Genomic DNA, 16807 nt, shown 5'->3' with positions numbered 1-16807 from the left:
TTAATAAAGTCAGTGTTTGTCAGACAACTGCAACATACACTTTTATTGGATTAAAGTCATAAAAGACAAATTACTACAGTAAGTATATTTATATGATTTCAAGAAGAAAAAAAATAAAGACAACAGTCATGAAAGTGTTAATATTGACACCATAAAGCTACTTAATGATGAATATTAATGATTCATTGCATCGCTAAAGGAAAATGATCAAAATATAAATTATTGCTAAAAATTCAAGATGAAATTTTTTATGGATGTTCAACAAATATTCCTCATATATATATACATACATACATACATACATATATATATATATATATAAAAATAAAATGGCCAGTTCAGTTCAAATGTTTCATCAGTGACAACATGCAGTAAACTAGATATTGTGTTACAGTAGTGATCCAGGTTCACACTTGTCCTCCTGCTGCTGCTCTTTACCTTCTGACATGATACATGAAGAAGAGAAACTGTGCAACTGCTGCAACATCAACAACTATACAGTTAACAGTGTGAAGTCCTCTAATAAAGACAAGGCCTAACTTTTCTTGGATATTTAATAATTAACACAGTTTAGAATCTTTTTGGTCAAATTTCTTTTAGGTGAAGCATTTAGTCATCATCTTCAGAGTAACTGACATCCAGTAGTTTAACGTCTCTCTTTGCTGCAGTGACGTACAGGTGTGATCCAGGAGCCTGTGACATCACAGCTGGGTGTGACTGCACCTTTCTGACAACACCTGCCAGAGGTGAAACAGAGCAGAGAGGGCAGAGGAAGACTGATCTCCAGGAAGTGGTGATTACTTCTGTATTTGTGGTCTGGAGCTGACGAAGATTATTAAAGATAAACCATCATCTGTCTCTTTCCTGCTTTTTCCCAGAAGATTCACATCATATTATAATGTAGAAGAGGGTGACATGATGATACATATCCTCATACAAGGGTAGATATTCTTTAATATCTTATTAGGTCATTGTGAGCAGTGTTGCATCAGTTAGCAGGACTGTTTTATGATTTTTCCATAAATGTGATGAAGTGTTTGATTTTTCTGATATTTACTTTGCTGGATTCGCCAAAAACAAACATTCCTGTTTATATATTTAATCCATTAATGATTCCTAGTATGTTATTACATACTTGGAAGGACACTACTCAACAGCAGGTTGCACGGTTCACTTCATAATGTCTAGTTAAAGCTAAACGATATGATAAGTGATGGAAATCAAGCTAACGCGAGCATGACAGCGAGCCGCTCTGCTCCTTCCTCCCTCTCTCTGTTCTGTTGCTCCCCGAGTGGCGACGACCACCATAAGTCACATATGGCAACTAATTGATGTTAAAACAGTTCAAGCACCAAGGTGTAATATGAATGTGTGTTTTTTTCCTACAACTTGGAGGTCTGTTCGTCTGTCAGTCTGGCCGACTGTGACAACACTTGAGTCTGCAGGAAGTCAGACACAAGCGGAGCAACGACGACGGGGTTATTCAGATGGACGTGATGGTCGCCTGGTACCGTCAACACCGTGTGCTGAAACACCAGAGAAAACAAGAGACAGACAGAAATGAGGGTCAGAGATTAAATTAAAGTGAATTATCAAGCTTCTCTTTTTGTTTTCCAGCCAATCCATTAATACCAAACTGAGAAAGAGAGAATCATTAACAATGTTCAGTTGATCCTCTGTTTCCTCTCATCAGCAGCTTCTTCTCGGCCAAACTTCGCAGTATGTAGGTCAGCGATGAGGTTCACAGCTACAACTATTTCTGCTGCCTGTAAGACGTTAAGCTCATACTACGCTGCTACTTTTGCGTCTGTGCAGCTGTCTGTCTGTCTAACAGGCACAACTACGCACAGGCTTAGTGGCTAAAAATAAACCCCAAGATGCAAGTGCACCTACTTTATACAAAACAGACTCACATTTCTGTCTCTATAGGCCTGAAGAAGAGCTGATGTAAACTTCTTTTGATCTGGTTCAGCAAATATTTTCTCAAAGCCTTCTTCTGCTCTGGAAGAAGACAAAGAACAAGATTGTATGTATATTTAGTATGTTACTGAGTTTATTACGTGTAAAAAGGAAAAGGGAAGTGGAAGGAAGTCTTACAGAACAACTAGAACAGAAGCTTGTATCCTCGACTGCATCTCCAGACTCTGCTCCAAACTGATGCGCACTATGTTTTTCTGAAAGCATCAAATAAAATATACTTTACATGCATTTTATGGGCTGAAGACACCTTTGGGAGAAATAAGGCGGCAAAGTAATGAGCAGCGGGAACCTACCAGATTAATACGAAAGTCTCGGGAGAACACAACTCCTACAAGACCACGTTAAATCCCCAGCATAAGGATAGAAGAAGAAGAGAAGTGAGATTATTCAGCGAGTGAACCCCCCCCCCGAGTGCCCAAAAACAAACATGAAAGCACAGAAGAAGACGGAAAGACGTACCTCCTTCAACTTGAACTAGACCTCGCTCTAACAGGATCTTCACAGACTCCAGAGACAGAGTCGGGTTTGCAGCAAACAGCCTGAATGAAACAAAAGGCTTTTTTTTTTTTTTTAAAAAAGACAACAGCAGTTAATCAGTGGTAGTAAATAGAAACGTGTGATACCTCTCAACTGCCTTCGCATAAGTGTAAACTCGCTCCTTCTTATCTTTAGACTTCTTTTCAAACTGAAGCATGTCTTCGATCCCCTGACGCATCAGTTTGGGTAATTCTTTCTGCGAGAACATGAGACATAAATGATGAGCAAAGCAATTCAAAACAGACAAAGCAAGATTTTTATTATACTGTAATATAATGTGAATGTTTAGGCTGACCCATACTGATACATCACTGGTAAACATTAGAACAGTTGAAAGTACCGGATCTGTGGGTAAGAATCCATATGAGTCCAGCAGTACGACAGCATCCACCATCTCTGGATACAGTGCACTGAACTGTGACACCATGAAAACACAAGAAAATATAAGATCATAGTCTCTGTATGTTATGTGAGAACAGTACATTTCCATTTAGTCATTATTCAGACAAGCAAGACAAAACAATCGCGTGTTAGAGGACAGTGGCTCAGAAGGAGCCTTGGTACAAACTAGAAAGTAGATAATTAGGTAAAAGTGCAACGTGAAAAAAAAACATTAAAGTCATAAACAACTGGAAGTAGTCAAGTGCATAAGAAATATTATAAACAACAAGAGAGTAGCGCTACAATCAACAAAGTGCTAAAAAGTTAAAGGAGCTCAAGTGTTCACGGAGGAGCTGAGTTTTCAAAATAAAAGAGATGAAACACACTACAGGCCGTTAGAACTCACCATTCCAGCGACATTACCACCTGAAAAACAGGAAAAACTGATAAAATTAGATACATAAATATAACACAGCGCCAACATTTTAATTGCTGTAGCTCTGCTGTAAAGCTGCACTCACCCATACTGTGGCCGATGATGGAGAATTTGCTCCACTGGAGAGCTGTGGGAGTCAATTTCACAGATCGTCAGGCAGGTTCAGCATCTCATCACACAACACAGCTCAGATTGTTTGCAGTTGAAAGACAAGATCGCTGCTTTGATTTTTACTGCCACAGTGACGCAATAGAGCAGAGCAACATGGTTGAAATCAATAACAGGCTGTTTTCACAGAAATAGATCATGTGAAATTTGTAAAATCACATAAAGTAAACAAAAATTGAGTTTTTTTTAGTTGTAAAGAAGAAGCTCAGTCACCATCATCATCTTTGTCATCTGCTGAAAACACTATGAGATGTGGTTGAAAGCTCCAGACAGAGTTTGACTGTCACACACCATCAGAGAAAACTCTGAAAATGTGTTAAACAAAACTTCAATTAAGATTTTTTCTGCTCAGTGATTGGTTGACTGGAGACCAATCTGTGTCAGTCAATCTGAAATTAAATGATAAACATACAGGAGTGTGAAGAAAGAGAGTTTATATATTTTACACTGATTTCATGCATGAAACAAAGTCAAACATTGACTTGAGGATCAGATTTTATTTGACATGAAACACCGTCTGCATGACAGTCAGTCTTCATCCACTGATGAAGTTATTCTATATTTCACCAGCAATGACCATGAAATCAGCTTTATTTATTGCAGCTGGTGATTATTAATGTACAATTAAAGGAATATCAAACACATTTTTGACAGATGGCTGAGAAGTTGATCAACCGCAATTAAAAAAATAATGAAGCCTTGAACCAGGTATGAACGGGCCTGTAGCACAGGAGCTGCTCCCTGGACCTGAGCCTGCTCTCACTATGTACAAGTACAGATGAACTACATGACCACGTTTGAATGGGCACAAGTCAGGCACAGCCTGCACTCGTCTCACATTCATCACCATTCACTCTCACAGGTCAAATATAAACTATATCTCTGTTAACATATTAACATCAACACTAAAAATATACCTCTAAATCCCATTCTAGCATGGCCACATAGTGCGGAGGGGTTGTACAGGTGGATATACACAAATATACACTTACAGATTATGATTTTGATTGTACTTCATGTGCATAAACCCCTCTTTTTCTTTTACTTAAGTTTTTTTTCTTGTACTTAAGAGTCCTGGTAGCAGAAAGTTGCCATCTCAGCTGTTATTAGATTGTCTCAATTTATTAGTAACTATCTAAATACGCTTTTAAAACTTAGTTATTGACGGACACAGTGAGCCTCATTACCTGCAGCGGCTGACTGACTGTGAGTCTTAATGACCTCTGGATGACCTCTAACGTCAGACTTAACAGGAGCTGCTTTCAGCACTGAAATGTTTAGTGAATGACTCTCAGGAGTTTCTCCTAACTCAGCCGGTCCTGAGCTACTTTTAGCCTTCGGATGTTTTGTGAATATTTGGCCCCGAACACTGATAACACTGCAAAACAACAACTTCTCAAACTCACACACCGTCAATGACTGTGCGTACATCCGACACATACGAAGGAAAGGAGTAGAAGACTCCGGGAGCACGATGTGAGGACAGACCGTGACCTGCCAGGTCCACCGCCACGTATCTACACTCTGCCAGGAAGAAGAGCGAAAGAGGGATTTAGTCTCATTAGCTGTCACTTTATTTATTTAGAGAAACAATTACCTGTATTAAAATAGAAAAGGAAAAACATCTATCATGAAAAAGTGTGTTTGCTTTAGCTGAGAGACATTGTTTGAATGCACATCACAGTCTAAAACTCTCATCAGCAGCTCAAACTGTAACGTCAGTGTTTTGGTGAAGGGCAGCAGCAGTGGTGGTATCTTCATCATCAAACATGAATGTGTCCTGTCTTTTTGGATGAGATGCAGCTGTTCTAACAGCTGAGCTGCAGCATCTGCGCTGCACAGACACACACTTTCCTGAGGAGAAGTCTAATTAGACAAACACCTGTGTGAGCTGAAGAGTCTCATGAAAGCAGAAAGTTGTTGAGGGAAACGTGACAAACGACAGCTCTTGTTCATACAATATTTGATCAAAAGGTACGTATATTTTTGTACACTGTGAGTGGCAGAAAGAGGAGCTGAACATGAGGAAAGACTCAGGTTTTAGTTTTGATGTCAGCTCGGATCCTGTACACATTACTTTTATGGGTTAGAAGAGTTTAGAGCTGCAACAATTAGTCGATTAACAGCCAAATATTTTGATAATCAATTCATTGTTTTGAGTCACTTTTCCAAGAAAGAAAATGCTAAAATTCTCTGGTTACAGCTTCATAAATGTGAATATTTTCTGGTTTCTTTAGTCTTCTGTGAGAGTAAACTTGATATCTTTGTATTGTGGACAAAACAAGACATCTTCAGTGGCATCTTGGACTTGTAATCTACATTCTTCATCATTTTCTGATATTTTTAGACCAAGCAACTAATCCATTAATCAATAACATAATCAAAAGATTAATCAATAATGAAAATAATTGTTAGCTGCAGCTATAATTAGATTTTTACATTTTTAGAGAAAGGAAGCTTGTGGCAAAGTTTGAGTGTGAAATGTAAGTGTGAATAGTTAAAGTCAGTTTTAAATGAACCTCGACAACATGACTCACCTTTGGGTAGAAGAGGGATGAGGGTGTTGAATGAACCACAGTTATCAGCCCAGCCGTGCAGGCACAGTACAGGACGGCCGTGATCAGGACCCCAGACTTTACCTCTGATCTCCCCCCAGGGGACCGGTAGAGAGAGCTCTGACACTGGAACACACACACCCTCTGCTTTGGTATAAAGTGGTGGCAGAAGTATTCAGATCCTTTACTTAAGTAAAAGTACTAATACAGCTTTTACAAGTAAAAGTCCTGCATGAAAAATCCTACTGCAGTAAAAGTACATAAGTATTAGTAGCAAAAATCTAGTCATCATTAGATTATTAATAGTGAAGCATCAGTGTTAGAGCAGCATGTTACTGTTGTAGCTGCTGGAGGTGGAGCTAGTTTACACTACTTTATATACAGTTAGCTAGTTTAGTCCAGTGGTTCCCAACCTAGGGGTCGGGCCCCTCCAAAGGGTCAGCAGATAAATCTGAGGGGTCGTGAGATGATTAATGGGATTAATGATGATTAATCACTATTCTTTGATTTTTGCTGAAATATTGGATCATTTGAACATTTATTGAAATGAAAGCATGTGAGAAGTTTAGAGGGAAAAATCACTATTTGGTGGAGCTGTTAACAACTCATAGACATGTGAAATGTGACCCCGACTACACACTGCTTTTTGTAAGACGTCAAAAGCCAAAAAGGTTGGAAACCACTGGTTTCATCTTTAACAATGTGTTGTATTTTAAAAGCTTGTTATATTATCCATTGTGTCAAATCTTTATCTGAAAAGTAACTAAAGCTGTCAAATAAATGTAGTGGAGTAGAAAGTACAATATTTCCCTCTGAAATATAGTGGAGGGGAAGTATAAAGTAGCATCAAATGGAAATACTCAAGTAAAGTACAAGTACCTCAAAATTGCACTTAAGTACAGTAAATTACTTGAGTAAATGTACTTATTTACTCTCCACCACTGATTCACAAGCACTAATAATACAACGATCAATTCAGTTTACACATAAACACGATTCCTTTCATTTCTCTCTCTGTGAAACGACTGTCATGGTTTTAAATGAAATAAGTAGTTATGTTTCTCACAAAAACACTCAAACAGAGGGTGTAGTTTAGTTTAGTTACCTGCTTGTTTCATTGTACTGGACGTCAGGTGTCTGACGCTTTTCAAGGCTTGCATCATTAGAGGACACGTCTGCTGAAGTGTAATTAAAATCTATAAAAGTAAGAAACTATTTTGACGGCAAAAACAGAAGAAACTTGAGTCAAACTATGAATAAAAGTTAGTTTTCCAGCTGCAAAGACACTCGCTGCTGTTTTCCGGTTGTTGTAAAACCACGTGGCGCGAGCTGACGATGCTATTGGATAAACGGAGATGTGAAGTTAGAGTCTGGGCCAATCACCGTTCAGAGAAGGCGGGGCTTACCTTTCACCCAGTGTAATGACAACAGCTGACCAGCAGAGGGCCTGATGGCCGTTTGACCACGAGAGAGGTCACAGTTTAACTGACTTTCCTTTATTAATGCAACCATAAACACAAACATTATAACATATTAGAATATATAACAACAAGAACAAGAGAAGGAAATACGTTAATAGCTTAAATCATAACATAAAAGACAAGTTAGCTGTTTAGATTTAGCAGAAATACAATAATGAGTAGAAAAAGATGATAGGAGAGGAGATGAAGATGTACATTTCATTTCAGATCTTGCAAATCTTTTTTTTTCATTATGTAGCCGAATCTCATTCAGAAAGTGAGTAAAGTTGGGGGTTTTTTCTGATCATTTAATTTTTTTGTACATGAAATTCACAAGAAAATATTGAAATTGTTGAGCTTGACTTGACTAAAATATCACTACCATTAAGTGGAACCATTTTACCAGTTATCCTAGACAGTTTTGTAACCTTCAAAAATATTTTAACAGTCCAGTAACGTAGTCACTTACAAAGCAGATATATCAGCAGGTCATATTAATATGATTGGTCAGTTGATTTGTATTTACAGCATATTGTGTTCAAATGAATCCATTTAAAAGTTCATCCTGTCTCCTGTTACAGTAGGTCTGTTGCACCTGTTTGAGTGTGCAGACTCTTACAGATTACAGTAGTTTGAAAGAGAGAATACAGAAGGAATCACACATCCTGTGTGATTCTGTATGATGAGGGTCGTTTTACATATGGAGGCTGATTTATTTTTCATGCATAGTTGATTATCTGAGAAAATTTGGATTTTTATACAAAACAAAATAGAAAAAAAGGTTTATACAAAACAAAGTTGGTGTTGTTTTGCACAACCCTGACTTCCTGTGTGTGTGTTTTATATGTGTGTACATGCATTACTCTGGGATTTTCACAAAAGACATTTTCCTCCTTGTTACGGGTATAAAAACCACAGTTATCGTGCACATTGTCGTCCCCCTTATTGAAAACATCTTTTAAAATATCTAAACATTTTATATGCATCTTGTTATTTGTACTGTACACTGTATGTTTTATGACAATGTATCTCTGCCCTTTGTCATGTTAACCTCATCAGGCAAATTGTGCAATTTATCATTGTTTGTTTTAATTGTCTTATTGTTTACATTATATGTACTCCAGATTCTCTGTGAAGCAGTATTGATACTGAGTGGATCCTGGTGAAATAAAGTAAATTAAACTTAATCGGGTTGAAATGTTGCCTGTTTAGTTCAAACAAGTTTGTAAGCTATAATCCATCTACTGCTTTTGTCTCTGTACAAATTTTGTTATCGTGAACGGGGCCTAAACATAGGACTGGATAAACACACAACCAGGGAACAAAATTAGCACCAGCCACCAGCCAAATGCTGGTAAAATATGGAAGCGGTTGGCTGATGTGCTTCATTCACCAGCCAGAAAAAACCAGACAATGGTAATCTAATGATCGGCTGGTTAAATGTGAACATTCACTAGCTATTTGGCTGGTGGACAAAAAAGTTAATTTTGCACCCTGCACACATCTACTGGTGGCATTAATAATAACCTGAAGGCAATAAACACATTTCATCCTACTGGCAGCTTTTCTTCTTTAAGAAAACAATACGTGTTAATCAAAATGTATTTAATTAATGCTTCACTTCACCCAGATACCTCCCTGTATTTATTTTACAAAATACTATTCAACAGTACCACAAACTACAGCCTCCAAAATGTCCAGAAAGTTGACACATTGCTCTTTAAAACAGTTTCAACAAAAACTGAACCCTATAACCTCAATGAAAGCAGGATTTACTGCAGAGCTGTTGTGTGAGACTGCGTTAGTTTTAGCTACTGTAGGTGCACCTGATGATCTCAATGTAGATTACTGTTGCTCTGAAATACCCGCGAGTCAAGTATCATACTTCTTCAAATCATTTCTTCTCTCAGGTAAAAATGAAACAATGCACCTTATAAAAGTAATGCAACCCTGCACACTGCAGGAATGACTGCGACATCACACACACATGTACACGCACACATGCCCACACACACGCACCTGCACACACACACACACACACACACACACACACACACACACACACGTATACGCACACATGCCCACACACACGCACCTGCACACACACACACACGTATACACGCACATGCCCACACACACGCACCTGCACACACACACACACACACACGTATACGCACACATGCCCACACACACGCACCTGCGCACACACACACACACACACACACACACATGTATACGCACACATGCCCACACACACGCACCTGCGTGCACACACACGCATACGCACATGCACGGGCACACACACACTCCCAGGACCATTGCAGTTTGTGTGTTTTCATATCTTTCTGGCAAATATGATCTTTATTCAAATGAGATTATGTGAGGCATATGAAGGCTCAGCGAGATGGAACAGAGAGTAAAAAGATGCCCCGAGTGACACTTTATCACATCAGCGATGATGTTTGTGTGGAATCAGAAAGTTGCAACATTAAGCTTCGAGGTGTTGCAAGCATTTTAAGAGACGTGCAGCAAGAGAGGTTGACGGATGGGAGGGCCAGAATAATTTGGTGACTGGACAGAGGGAGGGAGTATAAAAGGTCAGCTTTGGGGGGGAGTCAGGCCAAGAAGAATTTTGCTGTAATCAGACGGGATATATTACTACTTTGCAGGTAGGTATTGCATTTTTAATCCTTTCATACTTTAATTTTGGAATGATTCTCTTTTACTTGTATTAATTTGGAGTATATTGCCTGAAAATGAAAAAAATGGACTGAAATATGAAATAAAACACAAAAATGTATTGATTAAAGCAACTTTTGGTAATATTTTTGTATTTAGAAATTCAGAATAACACTTCACATGTTTCATATGTTTTACATCAATTTAAAGAAAGCACTTTTAAAGGTCTGTGAATTAAGACTTGCTGCTAGAAAAATAGTATTAGGAGAACAAAAAGCAAATAACTTTCATGGAGGAGAAAAAAATATCTATTTATACAGAAAATGATCTGTTGTTTACATGCTCTTCATTAGCATGTGACAGCTTTAAAATCATCAAAACCAAGAGTGCGTCTGATTTCACTTCACATATATTATTCAGAGTCCCATCGAGGTTACATTACAGACTTGGCGAGGGCAGCTGAGGTCATGTAGACGCTTCTTTCTTGTAACGAGTTGCTCTTGAAGGATCTGTTGGCTGCAGGCCATCAAATCAAACATGAGACATGCAATGCTGGAGTAAAAGGATAACACTGTTCAAATAATCAGGGAGGTTTGTTTTTCTCTGATTACTTCTCTTCCTTTCCCTCTGATTGTCTTAAAAGTGACAGAATCTGTTTTTTACTCCTCAAATCAGTGTTCTCTCAAGTTTTTAAAAAAAAATTTAATTAAATTTTTTTTATCAGATCTAGATTTCTCCATCTCCTCAGGTCATGGCTGACTTTGATGCAGTTCTGAAGTGTTGGGGTCCAGTGGAGGCGGACTACACCACCATTGGAGGCCTGGTTCTGACCCGGTCAGTGGCTCTAGCAAGATAAGATTACTCTTTCCTGTAGGTCAGGTGGTATGCAGAGCTATAGCCAGGATTTTAGAAATACTGAGGTCCCATAAATGCGTTTCCTCTAAGATCATGTTTCAAAGTCTTCTTCACATTTCCATAAATAAAATTTTGGTGGGAAAACACTGTTTCCTTTGTTAAAAACATCTCCTCAACGTAGGTATGATCCTGGTGGTGTCTTATCTCTGGTGAATCCTCTCCTTTTCTCCACAGTTTATTCAAAGAGCACCCTGAGACCCAGAAGCTGTTCCCCAAATTCGCTGGCATCGCCCAGGCTGACATAGCCGGTAACGCAGCTGTTTCTGCTCATGGTGCCACTGTGCTGAAGAAACTTGGAGAGCTGCTGAAGGCCAAAGGCAGTCACGCTGCCATCCTAAAACCACTGGCAAACAGCCATGCCACTAAGCACAAGATTCCCATTAATAACTTCAAGGTGAGATCGGTGTATATCAGAGAATATTTTAGTATATCTCTCTAATCCTTCATCCCTCCTTTAAAGTTTCTCTTTTACCTTGAAGTTGCTTCTTCTTCATGTGTTATTGATATTGCGGCATCCTAGATATTTTCTTATTTTTAACCTGTTTGTATAATTTGCTCTGCATTTTCTTTCCAGCTGATTTCTGAGGTCCTTGTGAAGGTCATGCATGAGAAGGCAGGACTCGATGCCGGTGGGCAGACAGCCCTGAGGAACGTGATGGGTATCATCATCGCCGACCTTGAGGCCAACTACAAAGAGCTGGGCTTCTCTGGCTGAGGTCACACATGTCATACCGCCGGGTCGGACAGCAGACAGGAATGTTTTCCACCAGCAAGTGCACATTTTAAAAGTTAGTTTGTATAGGGTTTTTTTTTCTGTTATTGTGTCCACTCCTGTAACTGCTCAGTAATAAACATAATTCATGTTTCAGTGTAATGAAGAATTCTTGGCTAACAGGATGTAAACTTCAACAAACTGTACCCTGTTGTCACCTATTACCAATAAAACTCTTGTTGCTTTACTCTGTTCATTTTATATATACATATATATATATGAATATATATATATATATATTTACCTGAATGATCAAAAACCACAGAAAAACACTTGATGACTCTTTTTTTATTACTTACCTTCTGTGTCCTCTGTGCTGAGGGACACGTGGTTATAAATGTGTTAAATTAATTGCTAGTCATGCTCTATAAATAAATAATAAAGCATGAGAGAACGAATGTCTTTGGTGAGATATGTAGTCTGAGAGCCAAAGCAGCACATTGTTAAAGTCAGACAGACAGTCCAGAAGGATAAGGTCAAGACCAAAACTCTCCACTTCGAGTGTGTTCACATATGCATGCACAGATAAACACGTAAACATATCAAATAACCCCTCTTGAACACTTCGTCACTTCAGTCATATCACCATAGACACTCAAGCGCAGTATTATCTTTTGGACTCTCTTTCAACTCTCAGTCACCTGATCCATGTGGACGTGACCGTGCGGAGTCTCTGCCAGAGTGGACAGTCCCTTTCATAGCAGCCATATTAGGGACTTTATCACAACTTCCTGTGAACTATCAACCTTTATCAACTTTTTAAGAATTAATCCTCCCCCTCGTCCCTACATTGTTCCAGTGTCAACTCTGTGTTAAATCTCATCTCTCCTTCTCACCCCTGCTGCTGCTGCTGCTGGGACAAGCAGGTATTGCCTCATCTCTGCTTCTACCCATGACAACAAAACAACCCCTCATCACAGGTTGCATGAATTGAGACCAGGACAAAAAGTTTTTGGTTTTTTCCTCCTTTCATTTGAATGATTTTTTAGACCCAGAGAGGTGAAAAGTATCCAGTATTTCACAAGAAAAAAAAAATTAAGTACATATTAGGACAAGTGATATGTAATTAGGGCTGCTGATTATTGTCATTATTGACTCATCTGATGATTGTTTTCTTATTTAATCAATTGACTGTTTGGTCTAAAAATTGTCAGAAAATAGTGGAAAATTACTTTTCCTAAAGGTCACAGTGACATCTTAAAACACCCAAAGAAATTCAATGTATGATGATACTAAAAAGACAAAGGCAGCTAAAAAACAGAGAATGTTGGTCATTTTTGTTTGAAAAAATGAATAATACAATCTGATAATAATACAATAATACAATATGTGGCTAATGGCTATTTATTTATTTTTGTTGATTGACTACTTGATTCATTGACAAATTGTTTCCCCTCTAGACACGGCAGGTGTGATACTTGACTCATTGATGATAAAATGAGAGTTGATACTTGACTACAGAAGCAATTAAGAGAGGTGAGGATGAAGCTAATATTGCTGCCGTACTATGACATCTGACACTTATTGCTTCCTAGAGGCTGGCCATCGCCCCTTAAACCATCACAAAGGCTGCAAAAATCACAACACAAAATGTGTCAGCAGCACAATAATGTTGGTTTTTGGTCCTTGGACCTGAATCTGATCAACTTTACCATGATCTGCTGCAGCTACTGATTACTGCACCTGCTTCAGTCAGTGAGTCACAACCAATATCTAGGTTGGAATTATCTATTGGCCTTATTACTGAAATTCCACAGTTCCACCGAGTCATTGATGTCCCTCCAGTTTCTGACTTGATGCCATAACAATGTTACTGTTACATAACTTGTATGATGGATAATTGCCATGATAACCCAACTATTAATAGTGTGTGTCTGTGTGTGTGTGTGTGTGTGTGTATGTCTGTGTGTGTGTGTGTGAGTGTATGTCTGTGTGTGTGCGCGCATATGTGTGTGTGTGTGTGTGTGTGCGCGCATGTGTGCGGACGTGACACAAGGCACAGAAAGCACAGTGCCTCTGGTCACTCTCTTTGGGAAACACCTCGGCTTGTCTGACCAACTGTTGACTGAGGTCAAACACTTGCTGGTATCCAACAGGACGACAGCTTTTATTTATCCGTTTCTTCGATGGGGATGAAATTAGCAAGAATGCTAATTTACATCTGCAGTCCCCTGGTAGCTAACAAAAACAGAGGCAGTATGAGTAACAATATGCAAATACAAATATACAAATACACAAGTAGAAAAAGACAAAACACATTGTACACATGTCCAGTTAAAAGTGATCATAGTTGTGGTTTGCCTTGAGCCATTATTTGAGTCTTAAAGGAGGGATATGTGAGGTACTCCCTTATTGCAAGTGGTCGGCCATTTCAATATATACTCCCCTTTACTGACAGTACGGTTTGTCCAAATGAGGTATGTCTATATGGCACCACACAGTCCCCTCTAGTGGTGGCCCTGGTGCTATTGCCACTGTCAGCCCTCTGTTAAATGATTTAAAGGAGGTGGGGCAAGCACATGTAAAACCTTATACAGACGGGTGACAAGGGAAAAACCAGCGCAGGCCTGAATGCTTGACCCCCTACAGTAAGGGGATCTGGTGGTTCTGTCATGCTGTGGGGGGCATTTTGCTGGCATGGTTTGGGTCCACTTGTCCTCTTAGAGGGAAGGGTCACTGTAAATCAATACAAAGTAGTTGTGAGTGATCACCTTTATCCTATGATGAAACATCTCTATCCGGATGGGAGTGGCTTCTTCCAGGATGACAATGCCCCAATTCACAGGGCATGCGAGGTCACTGAATGGTTTGATGAGTATGAAAATGATGTGAATCACATGCTACGGCCTTCACAGACCATTGCATATGATTTGCCGACGTGTTAGACAGCACCATCATCAAAACACCAAATGAGGGAGTATCTTTTGGAAGAATGGTGTTCATCCCTCCAGTAGAGTTCAGAGACTGTAGACTCAATGCCAAGGTGCACTGAAGCTGTTCAGGCAGCACATGGTGGCACAACACCTTACTAAGACACTTTATGTTGGTTTTTCCTTCAATTTGTCACCCATCTGTACATAAAACAAGCATATTTAAAATTTTCAGTTCTCAAAGCTCAATAAATGATATTTTTCCAGGATATTACAATGATGGAATGAGAGTGTTTTTTAATCCAAAACTTTTATGGCTTTCTTCAAAAGTAACTCTATTGGTTTAAGTGCTGCTACACCTGTAAGTGACCAGTTAGTAAACCAGTACTCTGTGTGCATTGAGTGTAAAAACATCCTGGCAGCATTCACTGTCAGAAAATGGCCTGATTTGCTTGAAATTTTGTAAATTAAATTTTACTGTGTTTGACACCTTTTTCATGACTTTTAAAGGTTAATGTGCAGTCCAATGTGACCCCGAGATACTTGAACTCATTTACAATTTTAAGCTCTTGCCCTCTTAGGAATACATTGGAATGTGTCACTTTTTTTTTTTTGGTATTCAAATGGAGACATGTTTTAGTAAGCCAGTCTTGAACATGAGTCACTGCAGATGTAAGAATTAAGGAGGCTTCTTGGATATCTTTTGCATGTGTAAAAATGACTGCATCATCGGCATACAAGGTCATTAATATATCGTGTGAATAAAATTGGCCCAAGAATAGAGCCTTGTGGGACCCCTACAGGACAACCAAGGTAAGGTGATGATTTGGTGCAGTCAACACAAACACGTTACTTTCTATTGGATAAATATGATTTCATCCACAGGATAGCTTCTTCAGAAAAATTAAAATGTGTTAATTTGGATAAAAGAACCTGATGGTCAACGGTATCAAATGCCCTCTTTAAATCAAGAAAGACAGCACTGAACTCTAATCCAATAAGCATTTAACTTTTTCTAAAAGGACACAATTTGCTGATTCTGTGCATGGGGTGCAGAGGGGTGTAGCCTTTATTTAGATGTTCAGTCAATAGCTTTGCTATCCACTTCTCATAGACCTTAGATATAACAGGGAGGATGCTGATTGGCCGATAGTTAGCCAAGATTGCAGTAACCATGGCCACCTTCCAAACCGAACAACTGTTTGCCTGAATGACAGATTAATTAGATGTGTAATCGGGCGTACCAGAGATTCTTTGTGTAATTTGAGGACGTTGGTGTCGAGCCTGTAGGCATCCTTAGTTTTAGAGCTTTTCAGTGCACCGATAACGTCGGCCACTTCTGGTTCTGTTGTTTCCTCCATTTTAAAAATGCTGGGTTATCTCATGGACAGAGTTTAAGACAAAAGTATTGAGATTAGTAGCTAGGATGATCCTGTTTTTCACTAATACAGTATTAATTTTAAGTTCTAATTCTTTATTGTTCTGTTTGTTTTGTTTGCCAATTCATTTGTTAATATTTTGCCAATTTTTTTCCATTCCTTTTTGCACCTTCAATAGTGTCAATAAAAAGATTTGGTTTGGCCTTTTGAATAGTATTATATATATATATATATATATAATATATTACTTTGTTTCTCATTGAGGTAAATTTTTGTCGGTTTGTGTTCAGAACAAACTTCCAAGATTTTTTAAGCAGAACATCAGTTTCCTACATTCAATATTCAGCCAGGGCAGGGCAGCCAAGGCTCCCCTTTCTACTGAAGGACAACATCACTTCATTAATTGTTGCGAGAAATTAATCACAGCCACTCTCTATGTCCCCCAATCAAGCTCTTTCAGAGCTGCCTCAAGGTTTTGCTGTTGACTCTTTGGGACTGTGTCATAACAGGATGTAGTTTTAAATGAATTTGAAAAATGTTTTGTGAGCTTTAAAATTGCTTTATGGTCTTATTGGTCGGATTATTTGTTCAATCTGTGTAAAACAGGCTGTTATTTTTTATTTCATTTTTTAAGGGACTGCTGGTTTTGTATTTGGAATTCTGTGTAGTTTGGTT

General features: G+C 38.7%; 2 protein-coding genes across 5 annotated transcripts; one reads left to right on the top strand and one right to left on the bottom strand.

Annotated features, from left to right (window-relative positions):
- Positions 1 to 1307: 1307 nt before the first annotated feature.
- On the bottom strand, positions 1308 to 7380 carry LOC121882826 (serine hydrolase-like protein). Of its 3 annotated transcripts, none has more exons than XM_042391274.1 (12): positions 7163 to 7380; positions 6040 to 6204; positions 4913 to 5026; positions 3420 to 3461; positions 3305 to 3324; positions 2858 to 2932; positions 2604 to 2713; positions 2440 to 2519; positions 2274 to 2308; positions 2098 to 2174; positions 1914 to 2001; positions 1308 to 1526 (listed from the first exon to the last, which is right to left on the bottom strand). In XM_042391274.1, the coding sequence occupies exons 1-12, from the start codon at positions 7218 to 7220 to the stop codon at positions 1383 to 1385; spliced, it is 1008 nt and encodes a 335-aa protein (XP_042247208.1). In that variant the 5' UTR covers positions 7221 to 7380; the 3' UTR covers positions 1308 to 1382. The 3 variants fall into 3 exon arrangements, with proteins under 3 accessions (XP_042247208.1, XP_042247216.1, XP_042247222.1); XM_042391282.1 differs by having other exon boundaries at positions 6040 to 6201; XM_042391288.1 differs by having other exon boundaries at positions 6040 to 6183.
- A 2702-nt stretch (positions 7381 to 10082) lies between these two features.
- Positions 10083 to 12070, top strand: mb (myoglobin). 2 transcript variants are annotated; one of them, XM_042390697.1, is made up of 4 exons: positions 10083 to 10186; positions 10921 to 11030; positions 11286 to 11505; positions 11686 to 12070. In XM_042390697.1, exons 2-4 carry the CDS (start codon positions 10948 to 10950, stop codon positions 11824 to 11826), a joined length of 444 nt encoding a protein of 147 aa, XP_042246631.1. In that variant the 5' UTR covers positions 10083 to 10186; positions 10921 to 10947; the 3' UTR covers positions 11827 to 12070. The 2 variants fall into 2 exon arrangements, with proteins under 2 accessions (XP_042246631.1, XP_042246636.1); XM_042390702.1 differs by having other exon boundaries at positions 10098 to 10186; positions 10945 to 11030.
- The last annotated feature ends 4737 nt before the right edge of the window (positions 12071 to 16807 follow it).

This window comes from Thunnus maccoyii, chromosome 2 (assembly GCF_910596095.1).
Source record: "Thunnus maccoyii chromosome 2, fThuMac1.1, whole genome shotgun sequence".
In the NCBI taxonomy this organism is placed as follows: Eukaryota; Metazoa; Chordata; class Actinopteri; order Scombriformes; family Scombridae; genus Thunnus; species Thunnus maccoyii.
Note: the sequence above shows the minus strand (reverse complement) of the source record. Positions and strands in the feature narration are given on the sequence as shown.